The sequence below is a fragment of the Osmerus mordax genome, chromosome 2, assembly GCF_038355195.1.
Source record: "Osmerus mordax isolate fOsmMor3 chromosome 2, fOsmMor3.pri, whole genome shotgun sequence".
Lineage (NCBI taxonomy): Eukaryota > Metazoa > Chordata > Actinopteri > Osmeriformes > Osmeridae > Osmerus > Osmerus mordax.
Genome location: NC_090051.1, coordinates 22,355,250 through 22,381,600, shown reverse-complemented (window position 1 = coordinate 22,381,600; position 26,351 = coordinate 22,355,250). Strand labels below are relative to the sequence as shown.

Here is a 26,351-nt window from a genome sequence, read left to right as displayed (position 1 = left end):
CCAGTAGCATCAAGCCAGAACACAGTCTAGCACCACACAGTGGGATATCAGAACAGCAACCGTTATCATTTCAGCTGGAGGACTTGGAGGAAACCGTCAACCAAAACAACAGCAGTCCAGACTCTGCTCAGCGGAGTGTTTCAAATCGATAGCCAAATAACAGCAATTTGTCTTTGTGTGTGTTTGTCTATATGTCTCTATATCTTTCTCGATCTCTGTCTCTCTCGAAGGCTTGTGTCCTGATGGACCAGCCAGGAGAAGGCCCCTTTCCCATCTGTCTAAGAGCCCTGTCCTTCTAGTCAGAATTGATGCTGTTAGCCTGGGACTGGCCAAGGGGAACGTCAGCACCACCAAATGGCGGTCCGTGTACTTACTTAGTCAAAAACCATTTACAGTAAAACTTCAATCAACTGTAACCTCTCTAGCAATAACAAAAGGGGTAAAGAGTGATAACTCAATCATGCTGTTTTAGAATCCCCTGCTGTTTTAAATCTAGATCTCCAGATCATCAGCTTATCCAAAAAAGTGGAGATGGAAGGAGCAATAGAAAGAGAGAGAGAGAGAGACAGAGAGAGAGACAGAGAGAGAGAGAAAGAGAGAGACAGAGAGAGAGAGAGAGAGAGAGAGAGAGAGAGAGAGAGAGAGAGAGAGAAGAGAGAGACAGAGAGAGAGAGCGACAGAGAGATAGAGAGACAGAGAGAGAGGGAAAGACAGAGAGGGAGAGAGACAGAGAGAGAGACAGAGAGAGAGAGAGAGAGTGAGAGAGTGAGAGAGTGAGAGAGAGTGAGAGAGAGAGAGAGAGAGAGAGAGAGAGAGAGAGAGAGAGAGAGAGAGAGAGAATCCCGCTCCAGCTTCGTGACATCATCCTCCCCACTGCTCCCATCCAGACCAAACAGGGCTGTGCGTCTGGTTCTCGTTTAGACTCCTTTTCTTTCTCTTTTTTTTTTCTTCCTCTTCCTATCCTTTTTTTTTTGCCTCTGAGGAGAAAGTGGGAGGAGGAGGAAAATAGGGGTGGCAGCTCTCCAGGAGTTTGGGAGTTTGTCCAGTCTCAGCCCTACAATCTGAGTCACAGCTCCACTGGTGAGAAGCTCAGAGGGTGTCTGTCTTCTGCACGGCTGTGTCAGTTCCTTCTCCTCTCAGTCTCTCTCTCTCTCCGTCTCTCTGCTGCGCTTCCATCAGAGCCTCCATCCCCGCCACCTCCGCCGTGCTCATCATCCTTCCTCTGGGAGAAGCCGGGTAGGCCTGCAACTCCAGAGGAAATAACAGGAGGATAATGACCTAAAGGTCTTTTGCTACGTTTCAGTTTTTCAACCAGAGTTTGTGGAATACAGCTTCTTCAGCGAAGGGTAAGTGGCGGACTGGCCTGGAATGTTTCATATCACTTTTTTTTTTTTTTTTTTTGCGAAAACAGTGAAAGTTGGATGTCTTGTTTAGTGTTAACCTGTAGGTTTTAAAAGATTTTACGGTTTCCGTAACTTTTACTCAGATACTACACTTGAGACTGTGCACAGTAAGACTCCTCATTTCAACACGGGAGTATATCATGTGCCTCAATAATACGTTTTCTCTGACAAGTCGACTTTTCGCTCATGTATATCAGAGAGCCGTGTTTGACGGCAGGGTGAGACCTATACTTAGAGGTCGAGGGGAGTGGAGGGGTTAGAGGTGAGCAGCAGTTACGACCAGGGAGGGAGTGCTCAGGGCTGCAGCACATGTGAACTAGAGAGACACACAGGAGAGCGTGAAGAGGCGTGCATGGTCTCGCTTAGGACCGACTCTCAAACTGCTGCACCTCCGCAGTCAGATTGCATCGTCTCTGTCGCTTTGCAGGACGATTCGTACCAAATCACCAGTCTATGAGTACGAGTCTTTGAGCCTGAGCGTGTTTCCTGAAAGGCTGTCATCAAAATTAAGATTGAAGTTGAGATACTTTATCTGAGGGCTGTGAACATATAAGGAGCTGCATTCCACAGAGGAGTGTAGACGCGCTCTGTGGAGTGTGTGGGGCCCATATTTCTTTCCTGCTCTCAAATCAAATCTGATTTTATTTGCACAGCCCTTTTGTTACAAGCCATGTCACAGAGGGCTTCACATAAGCCCAGAAAACTGCACCTACACCAGCCTCAAAAAGACAAGAAAAAACTCTCAGGAAAAACCCAAGAGAAACATTTTAAATTGGGAGGAGAAATTCAATTTCATAGTTGTAGGAATAAAATCTATTGTCATCTAGGCACATTGTCTTCTTTGCTGCCCCCACCCCAAAACTCTTGAGGTAAATTTGTAAAAAAAAAATATATATATATATATATTCTAAGGACAATGAATGTGGCTGTAGCCTGGTCCTCCAGAGACAGATCCCCATCAGCTCCAGGCTCCAGTTTCCCACAGGAGACCCTGAGCTGTGCACCACCAGCTGAGCGACAGTGGAGCTGAGATTTTTTCACCAGCGGCCCTGCTCAGGACCACACCCTCCGGTGCGAATGTGAGAGTGGAAAGTGTGAAGAGAAACAGACAGGGGGAGAGAGAGAGCGTTTTCCACACTACTGGCCAGATGGACCAGGCTTGGGGGAACTTGTGGGGGATGGTCCCTTGTTAGAGACAGATATGTGTGTGTGTGTGGGGGGGGGGCTGTACCAGGTGGAGAACATTAATCTTAAGTCTCACCACAGTGGAGGTCCACTCTGCCCTCAGTGTACGATGATCAGAAACCACATCAATCGCACTCCCTCGCTATGACTAGTTCAGTGGGACGTGCAACTTTGTGATAAAGGAAGTGAAGGGGTACATGGACAATTATCTCTAAATTCCCAAGACAATGTTCTGTCATAACTGTACTCCCACTCACAATATCTTGGATAGCCCTTATCAGGAATCGTATTGGCAGAAATAAGTAGCGGAAAATTCTCTGCAGGATTAGCTTTGTGAATCTGCCTGCCTTTGCTTTATGGGTCTTCTGTGTTCTCCAGCAAACTCTCAGTTTTTCCACAGTGTAGCGTATGAGACGAATTGGAAGAAGAAGAAAAAAGTAGATCATACATCTTCTGGACCTGTCAGAGCTCAGCTCTGTCTTTGGGGATACTTATGTGCCACTTTAATGGCCACGTAATTCAATATTACTCATGTTAAAAGGCCATTGCTCACTCGGTAAAACAATTAGCCTACTGCACAAGTGCCACTAATGAGCTTGAATGTACGCCGGGGTAGCTGTCCTGGTTGTCACATTTGTGGTTAATCTTTGGAGAGAAAAAAAAAACTACGAAATCTACAGTAATGCCTACATGCAGCCTCAGACTTCGAGTTTTCATTGGGGAAAACCACAACCTCCGAAGGCTGTGTTTGAGGTGGGACATCTGGCTCAGCGCCATCACTCATATCCAACGTCCTCCACATGACCATTTCCTAATAAGTGACACCTGCTGGATCACATGAGGGTCCGCCTGTCCCAGGCCTGAGGCGATGGGTCACACATCTGCTGGGTGTTGGACGGGCTTACAGACGCCAGCTGTGAGGAACTGGCCCGCCTGCATCCTTGTCCTCCTTTAACTCCATCACTGATCCTCCTCTCAGCTGCAGCGCACATGTCACTTCCTGCCAGAAACACCTGTGGGCCAGCCAGGCCACGTGATTGGCTAGACATGTATTCTGACTGATGAGAGCAGTTGTGGTTGGCTTTGTTCTTTTTGATGTTGAATTATGAGGCGTGCTTAGACTGTCTGCAGGGTCTACCTAGAGCTAAAGGTTACAAAGATGACCTGGTGTACAATGCAAGTGAACATGCAAGAGGAGAAACATTCAACCACATCATGAGACATGAGACAGCCTACTAGGTGGGATGGAGGACTGCTAAAGTTGCTGCTGGTGTAGCGGTTAATGTGTGACTGGAATACAAGTACATTACACCCAGGGAGCGATTTGTGGTTTGGACATTTTTTACATCCTGGAAGAGAATATGCTTTAGATCAAAACATCTGCTCAGACGATGACTCAATACGCCGACTTGGCATGTTTCCCTGAAACTTAAATTGTTTTGTGAATGAACTGTCGAGACGATTGTATGTTGTTTTCCCTCCACCCACCCCCCCACCCTGTAGTATGTTTCTGTATTTCACTTCTGTTGACCTGAGTGGGTGTGTGCTGAAGCACGTCGTCCTCCTCAGCGGTGATGACATGATGACATGTTGGGCAGCTTGGCTGTCCCTCCAGAGGGGTGGCTCTGAATCGAGAGAGCAGACAGATTGCGCAAGAGTGGCATACAGTTTTGTGTTTCAGGACTGGCAGCTTACATGCAGGAACATAGAAGCCTAGTGGCTTCCAACTCCATGGGAGGCTGAAGATACTGTACCTCCATTATACATTTTACAGACGCACTAATCCAGAGCGATTTACAGTAAGTACAGGGACATTCCCCCCAAGGCAAGTAGAGTGTCTTGGACAGCCTTGGACACAACGTCAATTTCATGGCCGGGAATCGAACCGGCAACCGTCTGATTAATAGCCCGATTCCCTAACCACTCAGCCATCTGATGATAGACTCTAGTTAAAGCTGTAGGTGTACCTGTCTGTGTAGAAGACAGGCCCACCGTATGGGTGGTTAAAGAAGATGCCTCGAAACTCATCTCGTACTGGTGTACAGTAATCATCTGCCCACTCTTACTCTACTCTCCTCGGGGTCCGGGTGTTCAAACTAAACAAAGTAATGAGTGATTCTACTGTCCTAACACTGAGACGAAAGCACACTCATCAACTGCAAGGCTACATTCTCATCTGTGCAGTGGGGTCTGGATAAACAGTAAGCTAAGGGAAGGGTAAACGAGCCAACTAAACTTTAGTCAATGCTCACACTGCAGCGTTTGTCCGGACTGGGCGAGTGTTTATACTTCATTATTGCTGGGTATTGTGGATGGCCTTGATTCAAACGCTCTTAACCCCGGCTTTTCCATCCCTCTGAAAGAGTCTTTTGGCGTCTTTCTCGGCAGTGGCTGAATTTCACTTAATTTAAATGGGATCCAGTAACATATCGGTTAGGATCTGACAACAACTGGATCAAGAACAGATAAATAATTTAAACCTGTCTGGAGCCAGGATGAGCATCTGATGGTTCAGTGAGTCTTGTAGCGTCACTTTTGCTTTGGACTGATTCAACCTCAAGTAGACCCAGTACACAGCTTGTTCACATTTTGCCATTTGCAGTTCACTATAGTAGTATTACTGTATAGACTTGTGTAATGTGTTCACATATGAATAAAAAACCCTGTCTGGTCTAAGCTTGGGACATTTAAATCCATCCATCCTTCTGCAATGATACGCTTAGTTAACGGTTGTATAAACAGTTTGAATACTCAGACCTATTGCGTCAAATCACTTCAGCCTTATTTGTGTTCCACAGTGCATAATGGAACTGACACACTGTGTGGCTTGCTTCCAACTTCCTCTTACTTTCATTCACCATCCTTTCAAAGAAGCTTCAGCCAAAGGCCAAGTTGAATTAGAAGGATTGTAACCAGAAACCTTAGAAGAGTTGAATGCTCCATTTAATTTGACATGTTTCAATTGTCTCACACTGTTAGTGTCTCACACACAATTATAGTAACCCAACGTTACATACTGGAAGTAGTAGAAGGTTGGTAGATTCCCTGGCATTCCCTGTGGAATCAAACCCTCCGAGACCAGTTCAAGATAACAGGTTAAAGAGAGATGTTTGACTCGACCAGTTTCAGACCTCTGTGTAAAGAGTGCACAATTACAGCATTACATTGACATAAGAGAGTGTAGAGTAAGGAGAGAGTGAAATTGCAGGCTTGTGTTCAGTCTCCTGTATGTGGCTGTAGTACCTCTACCTACCACAAGAGGGCACTAGCATTCATGCATTCTCCTGCATCTCTGATCTTGGCTAGGGAGAGCACAGTGTGTGGGAGCGCTTGAAGCTGGTAAAACTGAACTCTCCCAGGTTTCAACTGCAAACAATTGGCTGTGTTATCTGTCCATTGTTAGGTTAATGGCGTAGACCTGCGCAGGCTTGTTAACCAGCAAACACTGTTCTTATGTTCCGAGGCCTCTCGTTGTTAGGGGCCAGCGTTTCATTCTTCTGTGGGAAAATTCCTTCTTATGGCAGAACGGCTTTTGCCAAGTGGACGACTGTAAAGTTGGTTTCATGGTCAGATTTATGGTTTGAATGTGGTTAAGGGTTTCGCATGACACTGCTGATACAGCATTTAATGTGCGGCTCTTTAACATTTAATTTGTGTACAATACGACTGTGGTATTATCAACACAAATTCTTGAGTTTGTTCATCTCATAAGTGTGATTAGGAGTGCTTTCCACCACGATTACCACCCTTCTGCCCGACTGTATAAATGGTGTCTGCGGGGATGCTAATGGTTCTGCAACAAGTCTTTTTGTCTAGCCCCGAGGCCCTCGCACACTCAGGGGGGTGGTGGTTATCTGGTAAATATCCCAGCTTTATGGTGTGCTAGCGATGCTGCGACAGAATTTTGATGGTAGGCCTGCGTTTGCACACAAGTGAAAATGTGCTTGTTATCTACATTAAAACACACGGTTCTCACAAAGTCCTATGGTGATTTCATTGACCTTTTCATTTTTATGATTCGCACTTGTGCAGGCAGGCAGACACTCACTCCCAAGCACTTTTTCTGAGGCAACCTTTTCACACCATAAACTGTGCAGGCTGTGTGCCCTTTTCAAAATGTTTTAATTTCCCTGGACATTACTTAAGGATACAATAAGAGAAAAGCTGTCCAAACAGAAACCTAAATCCCAACTGTGAAGCTGGACTTTCCAGTCCAACACCTCTTTAAATAACAAAATATTAAGAAGAGGGAAAATGTATTCCTTGCCAACAGCAGATAATTGCTGATGTAGGCTGGTTGTTTTTACAAGTGTTTTTCATTCTGCCAATCCACTCTGCACAAAGATACCCACCATTCCAGCTCAACAATACCCGTAATGTTACCAACTAGGACAGGCAAAGGTCAAATATACACTGTCTGAACGGTGATCTGAACGACACAAGTGCTGCTGTTGTTGTTTTGAACCCGGAACTGGAGGTATTTTCTGTCTTGGGCGTCATGTTGATGTGGTTAAGGGAGAAATGCATGTGAAACCTCAATGTTAGACAGCTGTGAGGGCTTGGCTGGCGTGCACTGACGCTGTGGTGGCTGCAGATCACATGTCTCAGTACACGTTGTGAAGAGATGTTGACTGAGGCTTTTCTCCTCCTCCTATGGTGTGTTGAAGGTTAAATATAACTCTGGACGTGTACTTGGCTTTTGGAAATATGCTTGCAGAATGTTCTGCATGTGGGAAAGGGAGGATAACATAAACAAAGATAAAAACAAAAATATAAAATAAAAATAAATGTTATTCCAGAAGAAAAGGTTGTCATCTACCAACCTTGGTCTAATGTAATGTTTCCATTAGAGCAGGACTACAGTATGCTAATAACACACTGCTTTTTGCACTGCATTACAATAATGGTATCTTGTACATTTGTATTTTTTGTAATATTAGTATTTTAGTATTTTTATATTGTCATTTACGGCAACTTATATTTTATTTTATTGTATATTTAATTCTATTCTAATCCCACTTAGTACTGCTAGTTTATGTACCCTTAGTATAGATAGTCCACATATTAAAATTGTAGGTATATGTTTATTGTATGCACCTTCCTGCCAAAGCAAATTCCTTGTCTGTGCAAACTTTCATGGCGAATAAATCCCATTCTGATTCTGATTCTAATGAGCACTGTTCTTTTTGAGTCAAATGTGGCGTCTGGTGTGGGTTAGATGCTGTGGTAGTGTAGTGTAGTATGTAGTAGGGAGTATGTAGACAGAACCTTGTGTTTATGTTAGAAAGAGCAAAGGATGGGAGTGACACTAACAACTGACAAATTAGTCTCTGACTAAGCGTATCAAGTTTACATTATATGTGTGGACCAACATGATTATAAACCATATCAGAGGCCTGTTCCATAAAGCAAGTTTAGCAAATAAGCTATAGGTTAGTTTGTCTGATTTTCAGTTCATTTGGTTCCATTAAGCAAGTTCAGCTATCAGCTATGTATTGGGCAATCTAAATTGCCCAATACATTAGAATGATCGCAGCTTAAACAGTACCTTTCGCAAAACCCCTCCCCCACCCAGCCCTGACCAATCCTATCAGCATCCGGTCACTACTTTCAGAAGGACTAGCTAACTGACATAAACCTAGCTCAAGTTTTCGGTCGGCGCGAAATTGTAAAAAGTGCAAGTCTGACAACAAGTACCCCTAGAGTACCCCTAGAGTACCCCTTTCCACAGTCACAGAGGAAATATTCCAGCGGGGTGGCGGCCCCATTCACCGTTTAAGATCAACGAACATACTTTCGTTTGTACCATTCAGCTAGAGCTAGCTAGCTATAGTGTTACCAGAGAATGTCTCATAAGGGGAGAACTGCCACTCTCGTGAAACTTCCGCTCTCTGAACTGGTTGCAGTCCCACTCGAGGTTCCATATGAGGGCGCTCACAGGCGAGTGCAGAATGGAGGTCTATGGAGCAATAGGCCTACCCCTCAAAGTCCACTTTTCTCAGGATATAATTTTTTGTCGAGTGATTTGAACGTTGCATTCAAAAGGGGAGGCAAAGAAAATACACACTGCTGGGGGTTAGATTTTTTTAAAGTTGCTTTTTTGTTCTAAAAAGCCTTTAAAAATGTCAATGATGTCAACCTGGGTCAAATTCGTCTTCTTGTGTGAGCTAAAAGTGGAATGGCTTTATCTGCGCCTGGTTTGGTAGGTTCGTACAAGTAAGGTTTGAGTCTTTGAACCTGGCTTTTTATGATTGCGCTTTACAAAACAGGCCCCTGATGATGACATGTCCGTTTCATTTGCAGGTGATCTTTTCAGCGCTTCAGTAGAAGATGGCGAAGCGTCGGCTGATGCCGCTGTGCGCTCTCGTCTGCTTCCTGTTCGCAGGACTGCTGACCAAACTTGATGCTCAGGAAGGTAAGTTTACCTCACAGTGCACCCATAGACAACTTACATGGTACTAGTCTCTAAAGATTCCAGATCTGTTGTGACAAAATGTGAGTTTGTTGAGTTTTAGGGATGACCAGCATATCAGCAATGCTCAACATTCCAGGAGCATCACCTTCATTGCGTTTGACTATATAATATAATATCATCATATTACATTATATGATATTACTTGGAAGGTTTCATCTGCTCAGTAATTGTGACCTTCCAAGCAATTCAAAGGGCAAAGGTCAATAGGATATTTGTACATTTAAACAGGATATACTAGGGTAGTATCAGCCAAACAATATTAAATGAAATCAAATTAACAATGATGACTGTACTTAGTCTGATCTTTGCTGTCAAGTTGGAAGTTGGTTTATGTGTTGATGTTTCAATTTTATAAATACAAATATTGGGTTGTTTGTGCTGTGAAGCAGTAAGAGCAATGGGTTTCCTGACACGATTAAAGGGTCTACCTGTGGATTGTGCTGTAGACTGATTGCAAGTCTATAGGGCTGAGGTTAGTATTGGTTGTATAGTCCCAGCAGTTCTGTATCGTAGCTCGTAGCACTATTATTCTGCAGTGTTGGTGTTCAATTCACATGGGATTGGAATATCTGGGTGCTCTGTGAGGGTCCTCAAAACCAGGTTTTCTCTTTTGAAGATTGCGCACAAGGCCTGCCAGCTGATATATACTTTCTAGTGGACTCATCATGGAGCATGGGACAGGAGAACTTTGAGTACGTAAGACAGTTTCTGTACAGAGTGGTAAAAGCTCTGCAACAGGGGGGCGGGAGCAGGTTTAAGTTTGCCCTGGTGCAGTACAGCGGTTCGCCCAAAACCGAGTTCCAACTCAACACTTACCAGTCGTTCCGGGAGGTCCTTGGGCACATCGAGGCCATGGTCTACCGGGGCGGGGGAACCAGGACGGGGCTGGGCCTGGACTTCCTCATCCGGGCCCATCTGAACGCCGCCTCGGGCAGCCGAGCCGGCGACGGCGTGACCCAGGTGGTGGTGGTCCTGACGGATGGACTTTCCCAGGACGACGTGGCCGAACCAGCCCAGGTGCTGCGTCTGGCGGGCGTGGAGGTTTTTGCAGTGGGCGTTCAGGACGCGGTGGACTGGGAGCTCGGCGAGATGGCTAGCGAGCCACGAGACGCTCATGTTTTCAGCGTAGACACTTTCACGGCCTTGGCGGGCATTATCCAGGACTTAGTGGTGGGGTTGTGTGGTGCCGTGACCCTGGCTGGGGGCGGGGCTCCTGTAGCGCTGACAGCACCCATGTCGGTTGAAGTCAGACGATTGGCTGGAGATGTGACAGGTAATGCAAAGGGGGCCTGTGTCACTACCATACTAATGCCCTCGTGTTGAAGAAACTCAGCTGTAAATGCAGCCGTGAATGGACTTGGTATTTTAACATGACAATAACCATTAATTTAGCATTCATCCAACCCATTAACATCACTCGGTTTTCCGGTACGTTTTTTTTGTCCATAACAGTTTGAAAAACAGCGAAAGGTTTGCATGTCTTTGACACCCCTAATGCTTCTCAGAGGAGAGAGGTTGCTGCTATTGTATGTCTAAGCCAAGCTGTGTAATAATGCTTGAGCATGAACTGAGAGCCAACCATCTCAGTCAATGGTAATATTAATATTGAAAGTTAATACCAGAAAGGGGAAAATAATGAGATTGCCCTTTTAAAGGAAGACAGAGTTCACTTTACTACACAACATTATGACATGTTGAAGACTCCATTTTAAGACCCGTATTTCAGATCAACACCATAGTAGAGCTACAACATCTTCATCTCTACCTTCATACTATTTTTACTTCTCTCTTTTTTGTCTATGACATCTTATCCGTATACAGTACATACAATAAGCAAAGACCATTTAACCTACAATTTTGATTCCCACCAAAACTCAAGCTCTCGTGTTGCCTAGACAACTCCATAGACGAGACAACACCAGTTGTTTTTTTTAGCTTTTAATTATGGCTAACCAACCACCCACCACTGCTTGAATGTCTTGTTTATGTTTGTGTGTATGTTTCTGTGTTTATCAGTTAATGTCTACATAACTGTGTAAAATATGTGCGCAATATTCTACTACGGAAACAGTGATGAACCTGCCTGTGCTCATCCTTGCTCTGCAGCGGAACACAACAGCTGTTGTCAATGGTTAACCATCACATAACACAAACCTTTTTTGTCAAAGATTTATTGACAAAATGTATAACACACAGCAGTACACCAAGATAGTTAGCTCACTATAAAACATTGAATTGAAAGGTTAACATGGTCTAATGTCAAAATAATATTGTTCCTAGAACATTAACAATCTCTCAAATTAAGACCTGCATATTTGGTTTATCACAACACAATCAGATAGGATAAAACTTCTATACCTACATTTTTATTTCACGTAGGGACTCTGAAGCATCAAGGATGAGCCACAGGGTCATGACTGGTCACATGATCTGAGGTCTGTAACAGGAGTCTGCATGGGATGGCTGAACTCAATGGAGCTGGTTTGAGGCACAGTCTGTAATAGTATAATGAAAGGGTTATTTTAGAGTATGTAGCATATTAAGTATATAACATCATATATGCACACACATAGCTTTGTATCTGAAGAATAGACTTGACTATTAGCTACAGTACGTTTATGTAATTACATTAACAATATGTTTTATTTCTACATACTCTAATGTACAAAACATGCCACTCAAACATCACAGTATTGTGTTTCTCTACAACACACAAGTAATCAGACTAATTTAGATTCCTCATTAGTCTACAACTACTTTGTACCTTTGGTAGCTCCTTGATTCAGCCGACATGCAGTATGATCTGCTTTTGTGATGTTTTATTATGGATTGTGTTCACCATGAATGTTACTTTACACATGCAATGATGTGCCAGCACGCTGTCTTTTTCTTTCTCTTTCACTGTTTTAACGCTATCACATCGCATTTTGTTCTGTTTTGTCTCTCTCCTCTCTCCCTCTTCCCTCAAAGCACAAGAATCAGCCGACCTAGTTCTCTTAATTGACGGATCTGAAAACGTTGGAGCGGCTAACTTCCCCCTTGTGCGTGATTTGGCTATAAGAATCATACAGGGCCTTGATGTGGGCAGGGACAAAATACGGGTGGCCGTGGTTCAGTACGGCGCCAACCCTGAGATTAAGATCTATCTAAATAGTTATGAAAACAAAGCCGCTGTCCTGGATGCCGTGAAGGCCCTTACCTTCATGGGAGGTGACGAGGCTAATCTCGGTGCGGCCTTGGAGGAAGTGGCAGAGCACCTGTTGATCCAGGTGGCCGGGGGCAGGGCGGAGGAGGGGGTGCCCCAGGCCCTGGTGATTATCAGTGCCGGTCCATCCACGGACGATACTGGCGTGGGCGACAGGGCGCTTAAGCAGTCCAACGTTATCACATTTGGTGTGGTGGTGGGTGCGGAGGCCACAGCTGAGTTGGAGACGGTTACCACAGATAAGAGCTTTCTTCTGTCGGCCCCAGATTTCAGTGCAGTGGCTGTCATGGGTGATCAACTGCTACCATACATTAACGGGGTGGCCCAACGCACAATTGTCATTCAGAATGAGTTCATGGAAGGTAGGTACTCTTATGCAAGGTGGGGAGGGAGTTGGTGGTTTGGGGACATGGGAAACTAAATAAGACAGAAGGCACTTTTACATCTAGCAGACAGCAATGTGAATTCCTTTCTAGTAGGTGCACTAAGGTAAGAACATGACAAGACATTTTTTAATAGAAATTAATGATAAATAATTGATGTTGATGCTTTTTGAATCAATCTTGCTAATAACAGCCCTTACGGCCACTGTTATAACAGACCTTACGGCCACTGTTATAACAGACCTTAGGGCCACTGTTATCAGACAGCATGCTGTAATTGTAGTCTAAATACTACCAATGCATTATTATTATTAATTAGGGTGATGAGAAGACTTGCAGTGGAAGTAATGTTTTCCACAGCTGTAGCTTTGCGAACTGATTGCCGTCATCATGTGGTATCAAATACTGTACACTCAAAAACTCAATAGAACCCATGCAATGAGTGGCTCATAGCTAAGCACTAATACTACATAAACACTGGCACATTAAAATCATATAATTTTGAAAATCTTAAGTAAAACGTGAATGGGTCATAGCAAACAGGTTTTAAACTAACAGATTTAAATATTATTTTAGCAGTCGTGGCAACCATCAGTCATTCATTGAAATAAAAATAAAAAAAAAGGTTATTATACATGACAAATATTTTTCTTTATTGTAGTGTCCCATCATCCAATTTTGAAAGAAATTATGAAATTAATCAAGTCAAAATATTAGTAGTTGATAATATCATGCACCACTTCAAAAGCTTGTCCCATATTTAACTTTGAAGTTAAGACTAACACTCCTGCCTTATTTTACAGCCTTGGAAGTTGGAAATAGGGACATCATTTTCCTCATTGACAGTACCATGGGTGCCACAATTATCAACGCCATACGCGAGTTCATCAAAAGGTTTGTCGAGACAATGCCAATCGGACCGGGCGAGGTGCAAGTGGGCGTGGCCCAGTTCAGCAGCACTCCCCGATCGGAGATCGACCTGAACGCCTTTGGAACCAAGGAGGACCTGATAAGCGCTCTTGGCCGAATCAAACCAAGACCCGGCCAGGTGGTGAACATCGGAGCAGCCTTGAACTTTGTGAGAACCAACATGCTGCGGGAAGAGAAGGGAAGTCGTATTCAGCAGGGGATTCCTCAGCTGGTGCTGCTGATGACAACTAAGAAGTCCGGCGACAGCGTGGAGCAGCCTTCCGAGGAACTGCAGCGCATGGGAGTCCTGACCCTGGCCGCGGGCTCCAAGACCGCTGACGAGCAGGAGCTAAAGCGCATTGCCTTTGCCGAGAGCCTGGTGTTCATGTTAAAGGACTTCCGCCAACTGCTGCGCAATCCCAAGCTGATCGTCTCGCCGCTCTCCACTCTGACCGGGGTGGTTGTGACTGAGGGACCCACAGAACCAGGTAAAATATTGATTAATTGACCACGTCTTTCTCAGTATGTTTGACGCTTCCAGTTCCAGGTTGAATTTAATCTTCCCCTAATCAAAGATGACCTTTGAGAAGGAACTCTGTTATCTACAGATGTGATCTATAGATGTGATCCGCACTGAAAGGCCGTTATAAGGAGTTGGTGGTGTTTTTGTGGATGGATGTGAAGAGCTGTGAAGTCATGGTTTGTTGTTTCCTCTGCATTTGCTTGATCTCCATAGTGGTCGAGATTACGACAGTGCAGACTCAGCGGATGGTGCGAGACATCGTCTTCCTCGTTGATGGCTCAAGTTACACTGAGAGCAACTTCCGTTACGTGAAAGAATTCATCGCCGAAGTCGTCAACCAGCTGGATGTTCGGCCAGACCGGGTTCAGATCGGCCTCATGCAATTCGCAGGAAACCCCAAGATCGAGTTTTACCTCAACAGCTTCTCCAGCAAACAAGACGTGCTGAATAGTGTCTCCCAACTCAGGGGGGTTGGAGGCTCCATTCTGAACACAGGAGCTGCTATGGATTACGCCCTCGCCAACATGTTCCAGGCCTCCACAGGGTCCCGGAAGAGACAGGGTGTTCAACAGGTGTTGGTTCTGGTCACCGGTGGCCCATCCCAGGACCAGGTTAAGAGGATAGCCGACAAAGTGGCTCTGGCAGGCGTACTGACCTTCACAGTCAGCTCTGGCCAGGCAGACAGCGCTTTACTGAAGTCGGTTGCTTTTGTTCCTAACTTGGCTTACCATGAAAGGAGCTGGACTGGACTGGCAAATGTTGTGGGGGAAATCATGACCCCTCTGATCACCGTGGTGGGTGATACTGATGTGACTCAGGGAGAAGTCATAGAGGAAGGTGAGTTCAGAGATTTTTTCTATGATAATTGTTCTTTTCAAAAGTCTTTTTTTTTTAACATGAAAACATTTAAATCTAAATCTTTTCCTTTTCTATTTCAGTCACAGGCGGAGAGAGGGATGTGGCTTTCCTGATTGATGGCTCTGATAATGTACGAGCAGATTTCTCTTACATCCGGGACTTCATTCTCAAAGTCATTGAGCCTCTTGACATTGGAATGGACAGAGTACGGATTTCAGTTGTCCAACAAAGTGAGAGGCCAACGGCTAACTTCTACCTAAACACTTATCAGAATAAAGATGAAGTAATGAGAGCTGTAAATTCACTTACTCCGGCTGGTGGTCGAAGTCTCAACACGGGGGTTGCCTTGAAATTCATGAAGGATACCATATTGTCAGATAAACATGGCAGCCGTGCAGCTCAGAATGTACCCCAGTTCATGATTGTTTTGAGTGGCAGCAAATCAAAGGACAGTGTCAAGGAGTCAGCCGTTGCCTTAAAGACTGATGGAGTGGTACCGTTTGGTGTGGGTGTCAAGGATGCGGACCGTAAACAGATTGAGGCCATTTCACACAACCCCTCCTTTGCCTTCAACGTGAAGGATTTCAGTGAGCTGAGCACCATCCCCCAAAAGCTCAACAGCTATGTGAGCCTCCCCAAGGAGCAGCTCCAAGAAGTCCTCCTTAAAGGTAAGACAAAACTTATCTCTTTTCGCGTGTTGATTTGAAGCTTTGCCAACACTCTAAATCATGGTTTTGATGATGTTCTTGGATGCTTGTTCGTCTAAATATACTTCTGTTGTTGTTGTTGTCTCAGTCCATGACAAACCTATAAAAAGAGATATTGTATTTCTGCTGGATGGCTCTGATGGCACAAAAAAAGGATTCCCAGCAGTAAGAGACTTTGTTCAGAGTGTAGTGGAGAAACTAAATGTGGATGAGAACAAAGACAGAGTCTCAGTGGTTCAATATTCTGACAAACCACAAACCAATTTCTATCTGAATTCTCACAAAACAAAGGATGCGGTTAGCAATGCCATTAATAATCTGAGACACAAGGGTGGAAGAACCCTGAACACAGGTGCAGCCCTCCAGTACCTGAGGCACAACGTCTTCACCTCCTCCTCAGGGAGCAGACGTCTCGAGGGCGTGCCCCAGATCCTCATTCTTTTGAGTAGCAAGCAATCCAGAGATTACGTAAAGGGCCCTGCGATTGCTCTTAAAGATCTTGAAATTGTGTCTATGGCAGTCGGAGTTGGAGATGCAAATCTCCCTGAGTTGGAGGTAATTTCCTTCAAACCTGGTTTCACCTACAAGGTGACAGAGTTCTCTGAGTTGCCCTCAATCCAGGCACAGCTTATTTCTACTCTTAAAAGCCTGACAAATGACACAGAGGAATTTGTGACTCCTGGAATCCCAGAAGTTGTAGGTAAGAACCTCCATTTTGATAAGAGTATGCTAATAACAAGTAGCATACTACATTATTTAATTCTGGTACAATGCCAGAAATTGGAATGATAAAAAACAAACTAAAAAAATTGCATGACAGAAGATGCTACAATACTTTCTACTCCACTTTTTCCTCTCAAACTTTTCATTGACTTTCTCTGTTTCTGATCAACTCTGCAACAAATGAGATCCGTCTTTATCAAGAGTGATCAAAAAGCCTTTTATTTCATTTATCAAAATTATTTCCACCACTTTTTACGTTTGTTCATTCTTACCTCAATGCGACGTTGAGAATTTATTCCAGTCTTGACATCTTTTTTTTCGATAAAAAGATGATTCCCCTCACTATACTTGTGATGATACCTTGTAGAGCAGTAGCTTGGCTCATGAAACCTGCATTCAATATTCCACCTTGTTCGTTCATGCAGATATGCATGTACTGTGAGTGTCTTACAACACAAGAAACAACATCAATAACTATATTTGAGTATCCTGTGATCAGAAATGATGCTGTCGTTAGGATTCAATAATGTTGAATTAAACTGTGGCCAATGTGTTTCATTTCTATTGTCACAACCTAGTTGATACAGTGGACGACAGAAGGGACATAGTGTTTCTCCTTGATGGTTCAGACGACTCCAGAAATGGTTTGCCAGCCATCCGAGAATTTGTGCGAAGAATGGCCAGTGAACTGGACATCGACGGGGGAAATGTTAGAATCTCTGTAGTCCAATACAGTGATGATGCAGTGGCCTACTTTGACCTCAAAAGTCACAAAACCGGGAGGGCTGTTATTTATGCCGTGAGGAGTCTCAGACACAAAGGAGGAAGGCTCCGGAATACAGGGGCCGCACTTCAGTTTGTCAGGGACGATGTTTTCACGGCCTCGGCTGGTAGCAGACGCCTAGAGGGAGTTCCTCAGGTGCTGTTTTTGTTAACTGGTGGAGAGTCGAACGATGACATCTCAACTGCGGCCTCTGATCTTAAAAGTCTCAGGGTCCTTTCTTTTGCCATTGGGATGAAAAATGCAAAGGAGGTGGAGCTGCAACAAATAGCCTACTCCTCAAGATTCCTTTTCAATCTACCTGTCTTTGGTGAACTTTTATCTATACAGCCGGAAATTCTCGCCTTTGTAAATTCAAAAATGGGAATTGAGCCCCCCACCATTGTTGGTAAGATCTTTTATGATTCTCTTGAATTGAAAATCAAGATGACTCCAAACATTTACTCTATTGGCCTTGAATGGTTTGAATTCACATGAAACTGCATCTTCATTTGAAGAAAAATCAGTGGATCAGTTTCATTTCCCTCAAACTGCCTGCTTTGACTAGAGGCCAACTCTTTGAATGGTTAAGCTGTATGCATTCATACTTATTGTGTAAACCAAAGATTAGTTGCTAGATATCATGACTAGTCAAATGACCAGTCATATCCGTGGCATTATCCTTTTCAACAAATCGTAACAATCGAAATCTTGATTGTTTGACATCAGAAAAGTCTTCGTATTCTTTCAGCTTAAGCTCTTCCTTGGGCCAATGATACTAGTATCATTGACTTGTTTATAAATTCCGTTAGATTCTTATTCTGCGTACACTTTCCCTTCCTCCTCTTGTTCGTGGAAGTGGATCATTTCATTTCAACTTCTTTTTGATTCAACTCCAATTTCCTCATCTGCAAACTCTTAAATGTTTTGCCATTTAAGACAATGTTCATTCCAACTACATTTTTATGTATTATTTTGCATGGATGGAATGTTAATAATTTTGTAGTACACCTTACAGTGTTGATGTAGCCTAATTTTGCATTCAATAATCTGTACATAGAGCTTTTATAAACCGATCCTTCAATGTTTTTTCTTAGTGGAATTAGATGCAGCACAAAAAGACATTGTATTCCTATTGGACGGATCTGATGATACAAGGAGTGGATTTCCCGCAATGCGTGACTTTGTGCAAAGAATAGTTGAGTCACTCAGTATTGGGGAAAACAAAGATCGTGTTGCTGTTGTCCAGTACAGCACAGAGCCTGAGGCCCATTTCTTTCTAAACTCATACCATGATAAACAAGACGTTATTAGTTCCATTCAAAGTCTGCAGCCCAGAGGGGGACCAACCCTCAACGCTGGGGCAGCTCTTGAATATGTGAGGACTAATGTCTTCACTGCCACCTCTGGAAGCAGAGATCATGAGGGGGTCCCTCAAATATTGATTGTGCTGAGTGGTGGGAGATCTCGAGATGATGTTGGAGGTGCTGCGATGGCTTTGAAACGGGATAGAATTGTGCCGTTCAGTATTGGGTCAAGTAATGCTGACATCCTCCAGCTCCAGATGATTACACAAATTCCCACCTATGCTCTGTCTGTTCCTGTGTTTGATGACCTTGCAAGCATCCAGCAGCAACTTTTGGCACTTGTAAAAGGGGTGCCTCGTCAACCAAGACTGGATCAAACAACTGTAGTAGGTAAGGTGTTTTTTATTATTATCTCTTTCCTGTGTCCTTGACTTTGTTCCTAGGCTGTGTGTTTTCTTTTGAAAATGTAGCCTGCTTGTTTTTCGTCTCATTCACCTGCATTTGATGGAAAGAATCCATTGCACATTATTAGCAACACTATAGTAATCATATGTAGCAGTGCATTTATAATCCTCAATGACAAAGTCATTCTATTTATATATTGCCAGACATATCTGGATCAATTCAACGGGATGTTGTGTTTTTACTGGATGGCACGGATGAAACTCTAAATGGATTCCCAGCCATGCGTGACTTTGTTCAGAGAATGGTGGAGAAGCTCAATGTGGGAGTGAACAAAGACCGTGTTTCTGTGGTCCAGTATGGCAGAGACCAAGAGGTCCATTTCTATCTGAACACATACACCACCAAAGATGATGTTCTTGATACTGTTAGAGGGCTGAGGCACAGAGGAGGCAGACCCCTCAACACCGGGGCAGCTCTCCAGTACGTCAGGGACAACGTCTTTACTGCCTCATCTGGAAGCAGGCGTCTGGAAGGTGTTCCCCAGATTCTGATACTGCTGAATGGTGGGCGGTCCAGTGATGATGTCAGTAATGCAGTCACAAACTTGAAAGGAATTGGTGTGATGGCATTGGCAGTGGGAATAAAGAATGCAGATGAACTTGAGCTACAAATGATTTCATTTCAACCCAGCTATGCTTTCCATGCCCCAGATTTTAATTATCTCCCAAGCATTCAACAGCAGATGTTCTCTGCCATTGAGAGTGCAATGTCCACTAACCTGCCAACAGTAATGGGTAAGACAAATACAACTGATGTGATATGAACATAACAGTGATAGTGATACTGTAAGATGTTGATGGAATTTAGCATAAGGTTGTTGCATTTTGTTACCAAACTAGTGGTCGGTTGTTATGTTTCCTCTGAATGATAATTAACCTGTCTCCTGACTGCTTATGATTACAGCAGATAACATCAAGAACAGGAGGGACGTTGTATTTTTACTTGATGGCTCAGATGATTCTCGGGGGAGATTCCCAGATATCAAAGACTTTGTGCAGAGAGTAGTGGAGAAACTTAATGTAGGAGTGAACAAAGACCGTGTATCTGTGGTCCAGTACAGTGATACAGCAGAAATCAATTTCGATTTGAACATGCACTCAACAAACAGCAATGTTGTTGATGCCATAAGAGGCCTGACACACAAAGGCGGTTATCTCCTTAACATTGGAGCAGCCATCCAGTTTGTCATTGACAATGTGTTTACACAAGTCCCTGGAAGTAGACACCTGGAAAGAGTTCCACAGATACTGATATTAATGAGTGGTGGAAGATCCAAAGATGACATAAGAGCATCAGTATCAAAACTGAAAGAAATGGGAGTTCTTTCAATTGGCATTGGCACCGGAGATGCTGACACACTCGAACTTCAGACAATATCTCATGAACCAAACTATGCCCTGTCCATCACTGATTTTGAGGACCTTCCTACTATTCAACAGGAACTGTTGTCATTGTTAAGAGAGGTACACAATGAACCAAAGCCAACTGTTCCAACTATGAGTTTTGGTAAGATACTGCTTGTTTTTATATTTTTATTACCATGTAGCTTAGAACGGACAACAATTTGACCTGTCTCATTTGAGTAGCCTGATGGAATAATGTACATTTGTTATCAATTGCTCTTTACCCCTGCTGCTACATTTCTGTACCCACGGTACAGAAACCCCAGCAAGGCATTTTGCAACTTCTCTTTGGTTTACATTTCAGATTCTGACAGAAAGGATGTGGTGTTCCTCATTGACGGCTCTTACGATTGTAGAAATGGCTTTGAAGGAATCCGTGGCTTTGCAGAGAAAATAGTGCAGAGACTGGATGTAGGAGAAAAAGGGGATCAAGTTGCCCTAGTTCAGTACAGCCGAGATGCCACGGCCAACTTCTATTTGAATTCCTATTCGTCTAAGACAGATGTGCTCAATTCCATAAGATCTGTGAGGCACAAACTAGGAAGGCCACTCAACACTGGAACAGCGTTACAGTTTGTCAGAGAAAATGTCTTTACTGCCTCAGCTGGAGGGAGACATTCAGAGGGGGTGCCTCAATATTTGTTTGTCTTCAGTGGTGGGCGATCCAGTGATGATATAAGGGAGGCAGCACAATCATTGAGAACTAATGGAATAAAAACCTTGAGCATTGGAACAAATAATGCTGATACGTTGGAATTACAGACAATATCATTTAGACCAGCTCATTCTTTTTCTGTGGCCAGTTTTAATAACTTGGACAGCATAGACTCCACAGTATCCGCAGTATTGAGTGGTGTTCAGGAAACACCTACATTTCCATCTATCATTGGTAAGATTAACTTTGGTTTAACATTATTGGTGCATAAATTGTACGTGAAATATCTGATATTTAAATCAGTTGTTAAATGACTCTTGTTGTTGAGTTATAAGTACAAGCTTGCTACTAATAAGGATTTGTCGGGCTAGTTGGTCGCATGTCACTAATTCTAGACCATTTTCAATTAAGTTTCAGGGCCCAGTGTGAAAAGAGACATAGTTTTTCTTCTTGATGGCTCTGATGATCTGAGAAGTAGGTTCACAGAGATGCGTGAGTTTGTAGCAGGAGTGGTGGAAAAGTTTGACTTGGATGAGCAAAAAGATCAAGTTGCTGTTGTGCAGTATAGCAACAATGCTGCAATTAACTTCAACCTAAATACACATTCAAACAAAGAGGATGTGCTTAACACCATCAGAAACCTAAGACCTAAAGGTGGGAGACCTCAGTATACTGGCACAGCCCTACAATTTGTGAAAGACAATGTCTTCACTCCCAGTGCTGGGAGCCGACATCTTGAGGGCGCCCAGCAGATCCTTGTCCTTCTAGCTGGAGGCAGGTCAAGAGATTCACCACGAGGACCTTCGAGGGCCCTCAAGACGATGGGTGTTGTGACATTTGCAATTGGATCCAAAATGACTGATTTGGTGGAGATGAAAGCTATTTCCTCACATACAGAAAATGCTTACTCAGTCCCAGATTTTTCAAACCTTTCTATTATCCAACAAAGTCTGGAGACGAGACTTGCACAAGTGAGACCACAAGAAGGAGTTAGTATTGGTAAGACAGAAATGTAATGCATTTGAAATAATATCAGTGATTTCGAAACCTAAATTGTACTGATTAGGTGAGATTAAGTAATTACATTTGCTATATAAATGTTCTAAATTATCTTACATTCTGTATCCGCAGAGGAAGGAGATAATAGAAGAGACATTGTGTTTCTTCTGGATGCTTCTGATAACACACAAGCTGGGTTTCCTGCTGTACGAGACTTTCTTTACAAATTCATTGGAAAACTCAATGTTGGAGAAAACAATGACAGGATAGCTGTGGTTCAGTTTAGCAATACAGCAGTGGCAAATTTCTATTTGAATTCATTTTTAAGGAAAGAAGATATGTTGAATTTTGTGAAAGGCCTATCTCACAAAGGTGGAAGACCCCTTAACACTGGAACAGCTTTTACGTTTGTGAAAGAGAATGTTTTTCAAACATCCTCTGGAAGCAGACACCTGGAAGGTGTTCGACAAGTTCTGATTCTGCTCAGCAGTGGGCAATCCAAGGATAATGTAGATGAACCAGCATCTTCTCTAAAAAACAGTGGTGTTATTGTTCTCAGCATTGGAACAAGAAGCTCTGATAGTGGAGAATTAGAAAGGATTTCTCAAGACCCTAGTTATGTTCTCAAAGTGTCTGAATTTACTGACCTCCCGAGCATTCAAGAGCAGCTTCTCTCCGCCATGAGGACTGTCCTGGTACAAGTAACAAAGATGGTACCAACAGTAATAGGTATGAATGTTAAACTCATATTTACTTAGATTGACGTACTGGACCTTAATAGAATTGTAGGTTGGAAATCAAGAAGCCTCATGTTTCCCTTTAGGCATGCACCTATATAGCATGGTATACAATTAGACTATTACATTTGTACTGTGCTAAAAGTTGTATATGGGTCTGTGTCTTCAAAATTGCTCACTCACAATCAATGAAATGCAATTAATTTGATGATTTTGATGTTCCTTTAGTTGAGCGCCAGATACCCAGAAGGGATGTGGTGTTCTTGCTGGATGGTTCTGATGGCACTAGGAATGGATTCCAAGCCATGCGTGACTTTGTTCAGAGAATGGTGGAGAAGCTCAATGTGGGAGTGAACAAAGACCGTGTTTCTGTGGTCCAGTATGGCAGAGACCAAGAGGTCCATTTCTATCTGAACACATACACCACCAAAGATGATGTTCTTGATACTGTTAGAGGGCTGAAGCATAGAGGAGGCAGACCCCTCAACACCGGGGCAGCTCTCCAGTACGTCAGGGACAACGTTTTTACTGCCTCGTCTGGAAGCAGGCATCTGGAAGGTGTTCCCCAGATATTGATTCTATTGAGCGGGAGCCGGTCCAGTGATAATGTTGATACCCCAGCCACAGGCCTGAAAGAGAGCGGAGTGTTGATCTTTGGCATTGGAACCCGTAATTCCAGCACAGAGGTTCAGAGAATTGTCAGTGATCCAAGTTATGCCCAGTCTGTTACTGAATTCTCTGCTCTCCCCAATGTTCAGCAGCAGTTTTCCTCCACCCTCAATAGTGTACTTGTTGGTGTCACACCAATCATTCCAACAGTGACAGGTAAGAATGAGATGTTTTACATGAAGGTCAGCTTCAATAATGTCTGGGATGAAGTATTGGAGAGCTCTTTGCAATGTTCTCTGGAAAACTGATTTTTATTTAAGCATGCACTTCTCTAGCATAGGGCATATCTCAGCTCATTACTAAGTTCATCAGTGTGTAAACACCATTGCATTTGGGGCTGTGTCTTCAAGATTACTCACTCACAATCGATGAAATGCAATTAATTTGATGATTTTGATGTTCCTTTAGTTGAGCGCCAGATACCCAAAAAGGATGTAGTATTCCTTCTGGATGGTTCTGATGGCACAAGGAATGGATTCCCAGCCATCCGTGACTTTGTTCAGAGAATGGTGGAGAAGCTCAATGTGGGAGTGAACAAAGACCGTGTTTCTGTGGTCCAGTATGGCAGAGACCAAGAGGTCCATTTCTATCTGAACACATACACCACCAAAGATGATGTTCTTGATACTGTTAGAGGGCTGAGGCACAGAGGAGGCAGACCCCTCAACACCGGGGCAGCTCTCCAGTACGTCAGGGACAACGTCTTTACTGCCTCGTCTGGAAGCAGGCGTCTGGAAGGCGTTCCCCAGATTCTGATACTGCTAAATGGCGGGCGGTCCTTTGATAATGTCGATACACCAGCCTCTGCTCTCAAAGAGCTTGGGATCTCTGTGTTTGGCATAGGAACCAGGACCTCTGATGGAAGAGAATTGCAAAAGATATCCTCAGAGCCAAGTTATGCCCTCTCTGTGTCTGACTTCAGTGACCTTCCAAGCGTCCATCAGCAGCTTTTGTCCTCAGTGGAAATGGTGGTTATAGAAGTAACTGCAGAAACACCAACGGTCTTAGGTATGCTTTGTTAATTTTCCACAGATCTACTCCATTATATCTTCTGAAACGGTGACAGATGAAGTTGAACTTGTTCCTGGTCAAAATGGAAAGGTTTATGTTTAGCTCCGCCTAAAACTGATGGTCTTTTTATGTGATCTTTTTCTGTTTTCTCAGTTGATCATGACACCCCCAGAAAGGATGTAGTATTCCTTCTGGATGGTTCTGATGGCACTAGGAATGGATTCCCAGCCATGCGTGACTTTGTTCAGAGAATGGTGGAGAAGCTCAATGTGGGAGAGAACAAAGACCGTGTTTCTGTGGTCCAGTATGGCAGAGACCAAGAGGTCCATTTCTATCTGAACACATACACCACCAATGATGATGTTCTTGACACTGTTAGAGGGCTGAGGCATAGAGGAGGCAGACCCCTCAACACCGGGGCAGCTCTCCAGTACGTCAGGGACAACGTCTTTACTGCCCCGTCTGGAAGCAGGCGTCTGGAAGGTGTTCCCCAGATATTGATTCTATTGAGCAGGAGCCGGTCCAGTGATAATGTTGATACCCCAGCCACAGGCCTGAAAGAGAGCGGAGTGTTGATCTTTGGCATTGGAACCCGTAATTCCAGCACAGAGGTTCAGAGAATTGTCAGTGATCCAAGTTATGCCCAGTCTGTTGCTGAATTCTCTGCTCTCCCCAATGTTCAGCAGCAGTTTTCCTCCACCCTCAATAGTGTACTTGTTGGCGTCACACCAATCATTCCAGCAGTGACAGGTAAGAATGAGATGTTTTACATGAAGGTCAGCTTCAATAATGTCTGGGTTGAAGTATTGGAGAGCTCTTTGCAAAGTTCTCTGGAAAACTGGTTTTTATTTACGCATGCACTTCTCTAGCATAGGGCATATCTCAGCTCATTACTAAGTTCATCAGTGTGTAAACACCATTGCATTTGGGGCTGTGTCTTCAAGATTACTCCCTCACAATCGATGAAATGCAATTAATTTGATGATTTTGATGTTCCTTTAGTTGAGCGCCAGATACCCAAAAAGGACGTAGTATTCCTTCTGGATGGTTCTGATGGCACAAGGAACGGATTCCCAGCCATGCGTGACTTTGTTCAGAGAATGGTGGAGAAGCTCAATGTGGGAGAGAACAAAGACCGTGTTTCTGTGGTCCAGTATGGCAGAGACCAAGAGGTCCATTTCTATCTGAACACATACACCACCAAAGATGATGTTCTTGATACTGTTAGAGGGCTGAGGCACAGAGGAGGCAGACCCCTCAACACCGGGGCAGCTCTCCAGTACGTCAGGGACAACGTCTTTACTGCCTCGTCTGGAAGCAGGCGTCTGGAAGGCGTTCCCCAGATTCTGATACTGCTGAATGGTGGGCGGTCATTTGACAGTGTCGATGCCCCAGCCTCTGCTCTCAAAGAGCTTGGGGTCTCGGTGTTTGGCATAGGAACCAGGACCTCTGATGGCAGAGAATTGCAAAAGATATCCTCAGAGCCAAGTTATGCCCTCTCTGTGTCTGAGTTCACTGACCTCCCCAATATCCAAGAGCAGCTCCTTTCCTCCATGACTAGAGTCCTAGTACAAGTAACAACCATGACACCAACAGTGATAGGTAAGAATGTGATGTTTTACACACAAAGGTCATGTTCAATAGTTCCCCTGGTTGGTGTAGTGGAGATCGTTTTGCAATGGCTCATTAGATTTCCAACGAGCTTCTTCAAATTCAAGCATTTGCCTCTCTAGGAAATTCTTACTACCATAGCTCCTATCTCAGCTCATTACTAAGTGGGTCACAGTGTGTTAAAAACATTGCATATGGGTCTATGTCTCAGCCACTACACATGTCATGTAATCTTTTCATGATTTTCATGTTCCTTTAGTTGAGCCCCAGGTTCCAAGAAGGGATGTGGTGTTCTTGTTGGATGGATCTGATAGCACTAGGAATGGATTCCCAGCAATGCGTGACTTTGTCCAGAGATTGGTG

The 26,351-nt window shown here is 43.8% G+C and overlaps 1 protein-coding gene across 3 annotated transcripts in view; it reads left to right on the top strand.

The window, feature by feature from the left end:
* Positions 1–1,116: 1,116 nt before the first annotated feature.
* LOC136966408 (collagen alpha-3(VI) chain-like) overlaps positions 1,117–26,351 on the top strand; it is an 81,789-nt gene continuing 56,554 nt past the window's right edge. Inside the window, exons 1-6 of one of the 3 annotated variants that reach the window (XM_067260915.1) lie at positions 1,117–1,346; positions 8,892–9,003; positions 12,034–12,630; positions 13,455–14,048; positions 14,297–14,920; positions 15,022–15,609. In XM_067260915.1, the coding sequence (XP_067117016.1) occupies positions 8,919–9,003; positions 12,034–12,630; positions 13,455–14,048; positions 14,297–14,920; positions 15,022–15,609 (2,488 nt within the window). In that variant the 5' untranslated portion in view covers positions 1,117–1,346; positions 8,892–8,918. Of the gene's footprint in view, positions 1,347–8,891; positions 9,004–10,361; positions 10,492–12,033; positions 12,631–13,454; positions 14,049–14,296; positions 14,921–15,021; positions 15,610–26,351 lie in introns of those variants that run through there. The other 2 variants (XM_067260930.1, XM_067260923.1) reach the window with 2 other exon arrangements.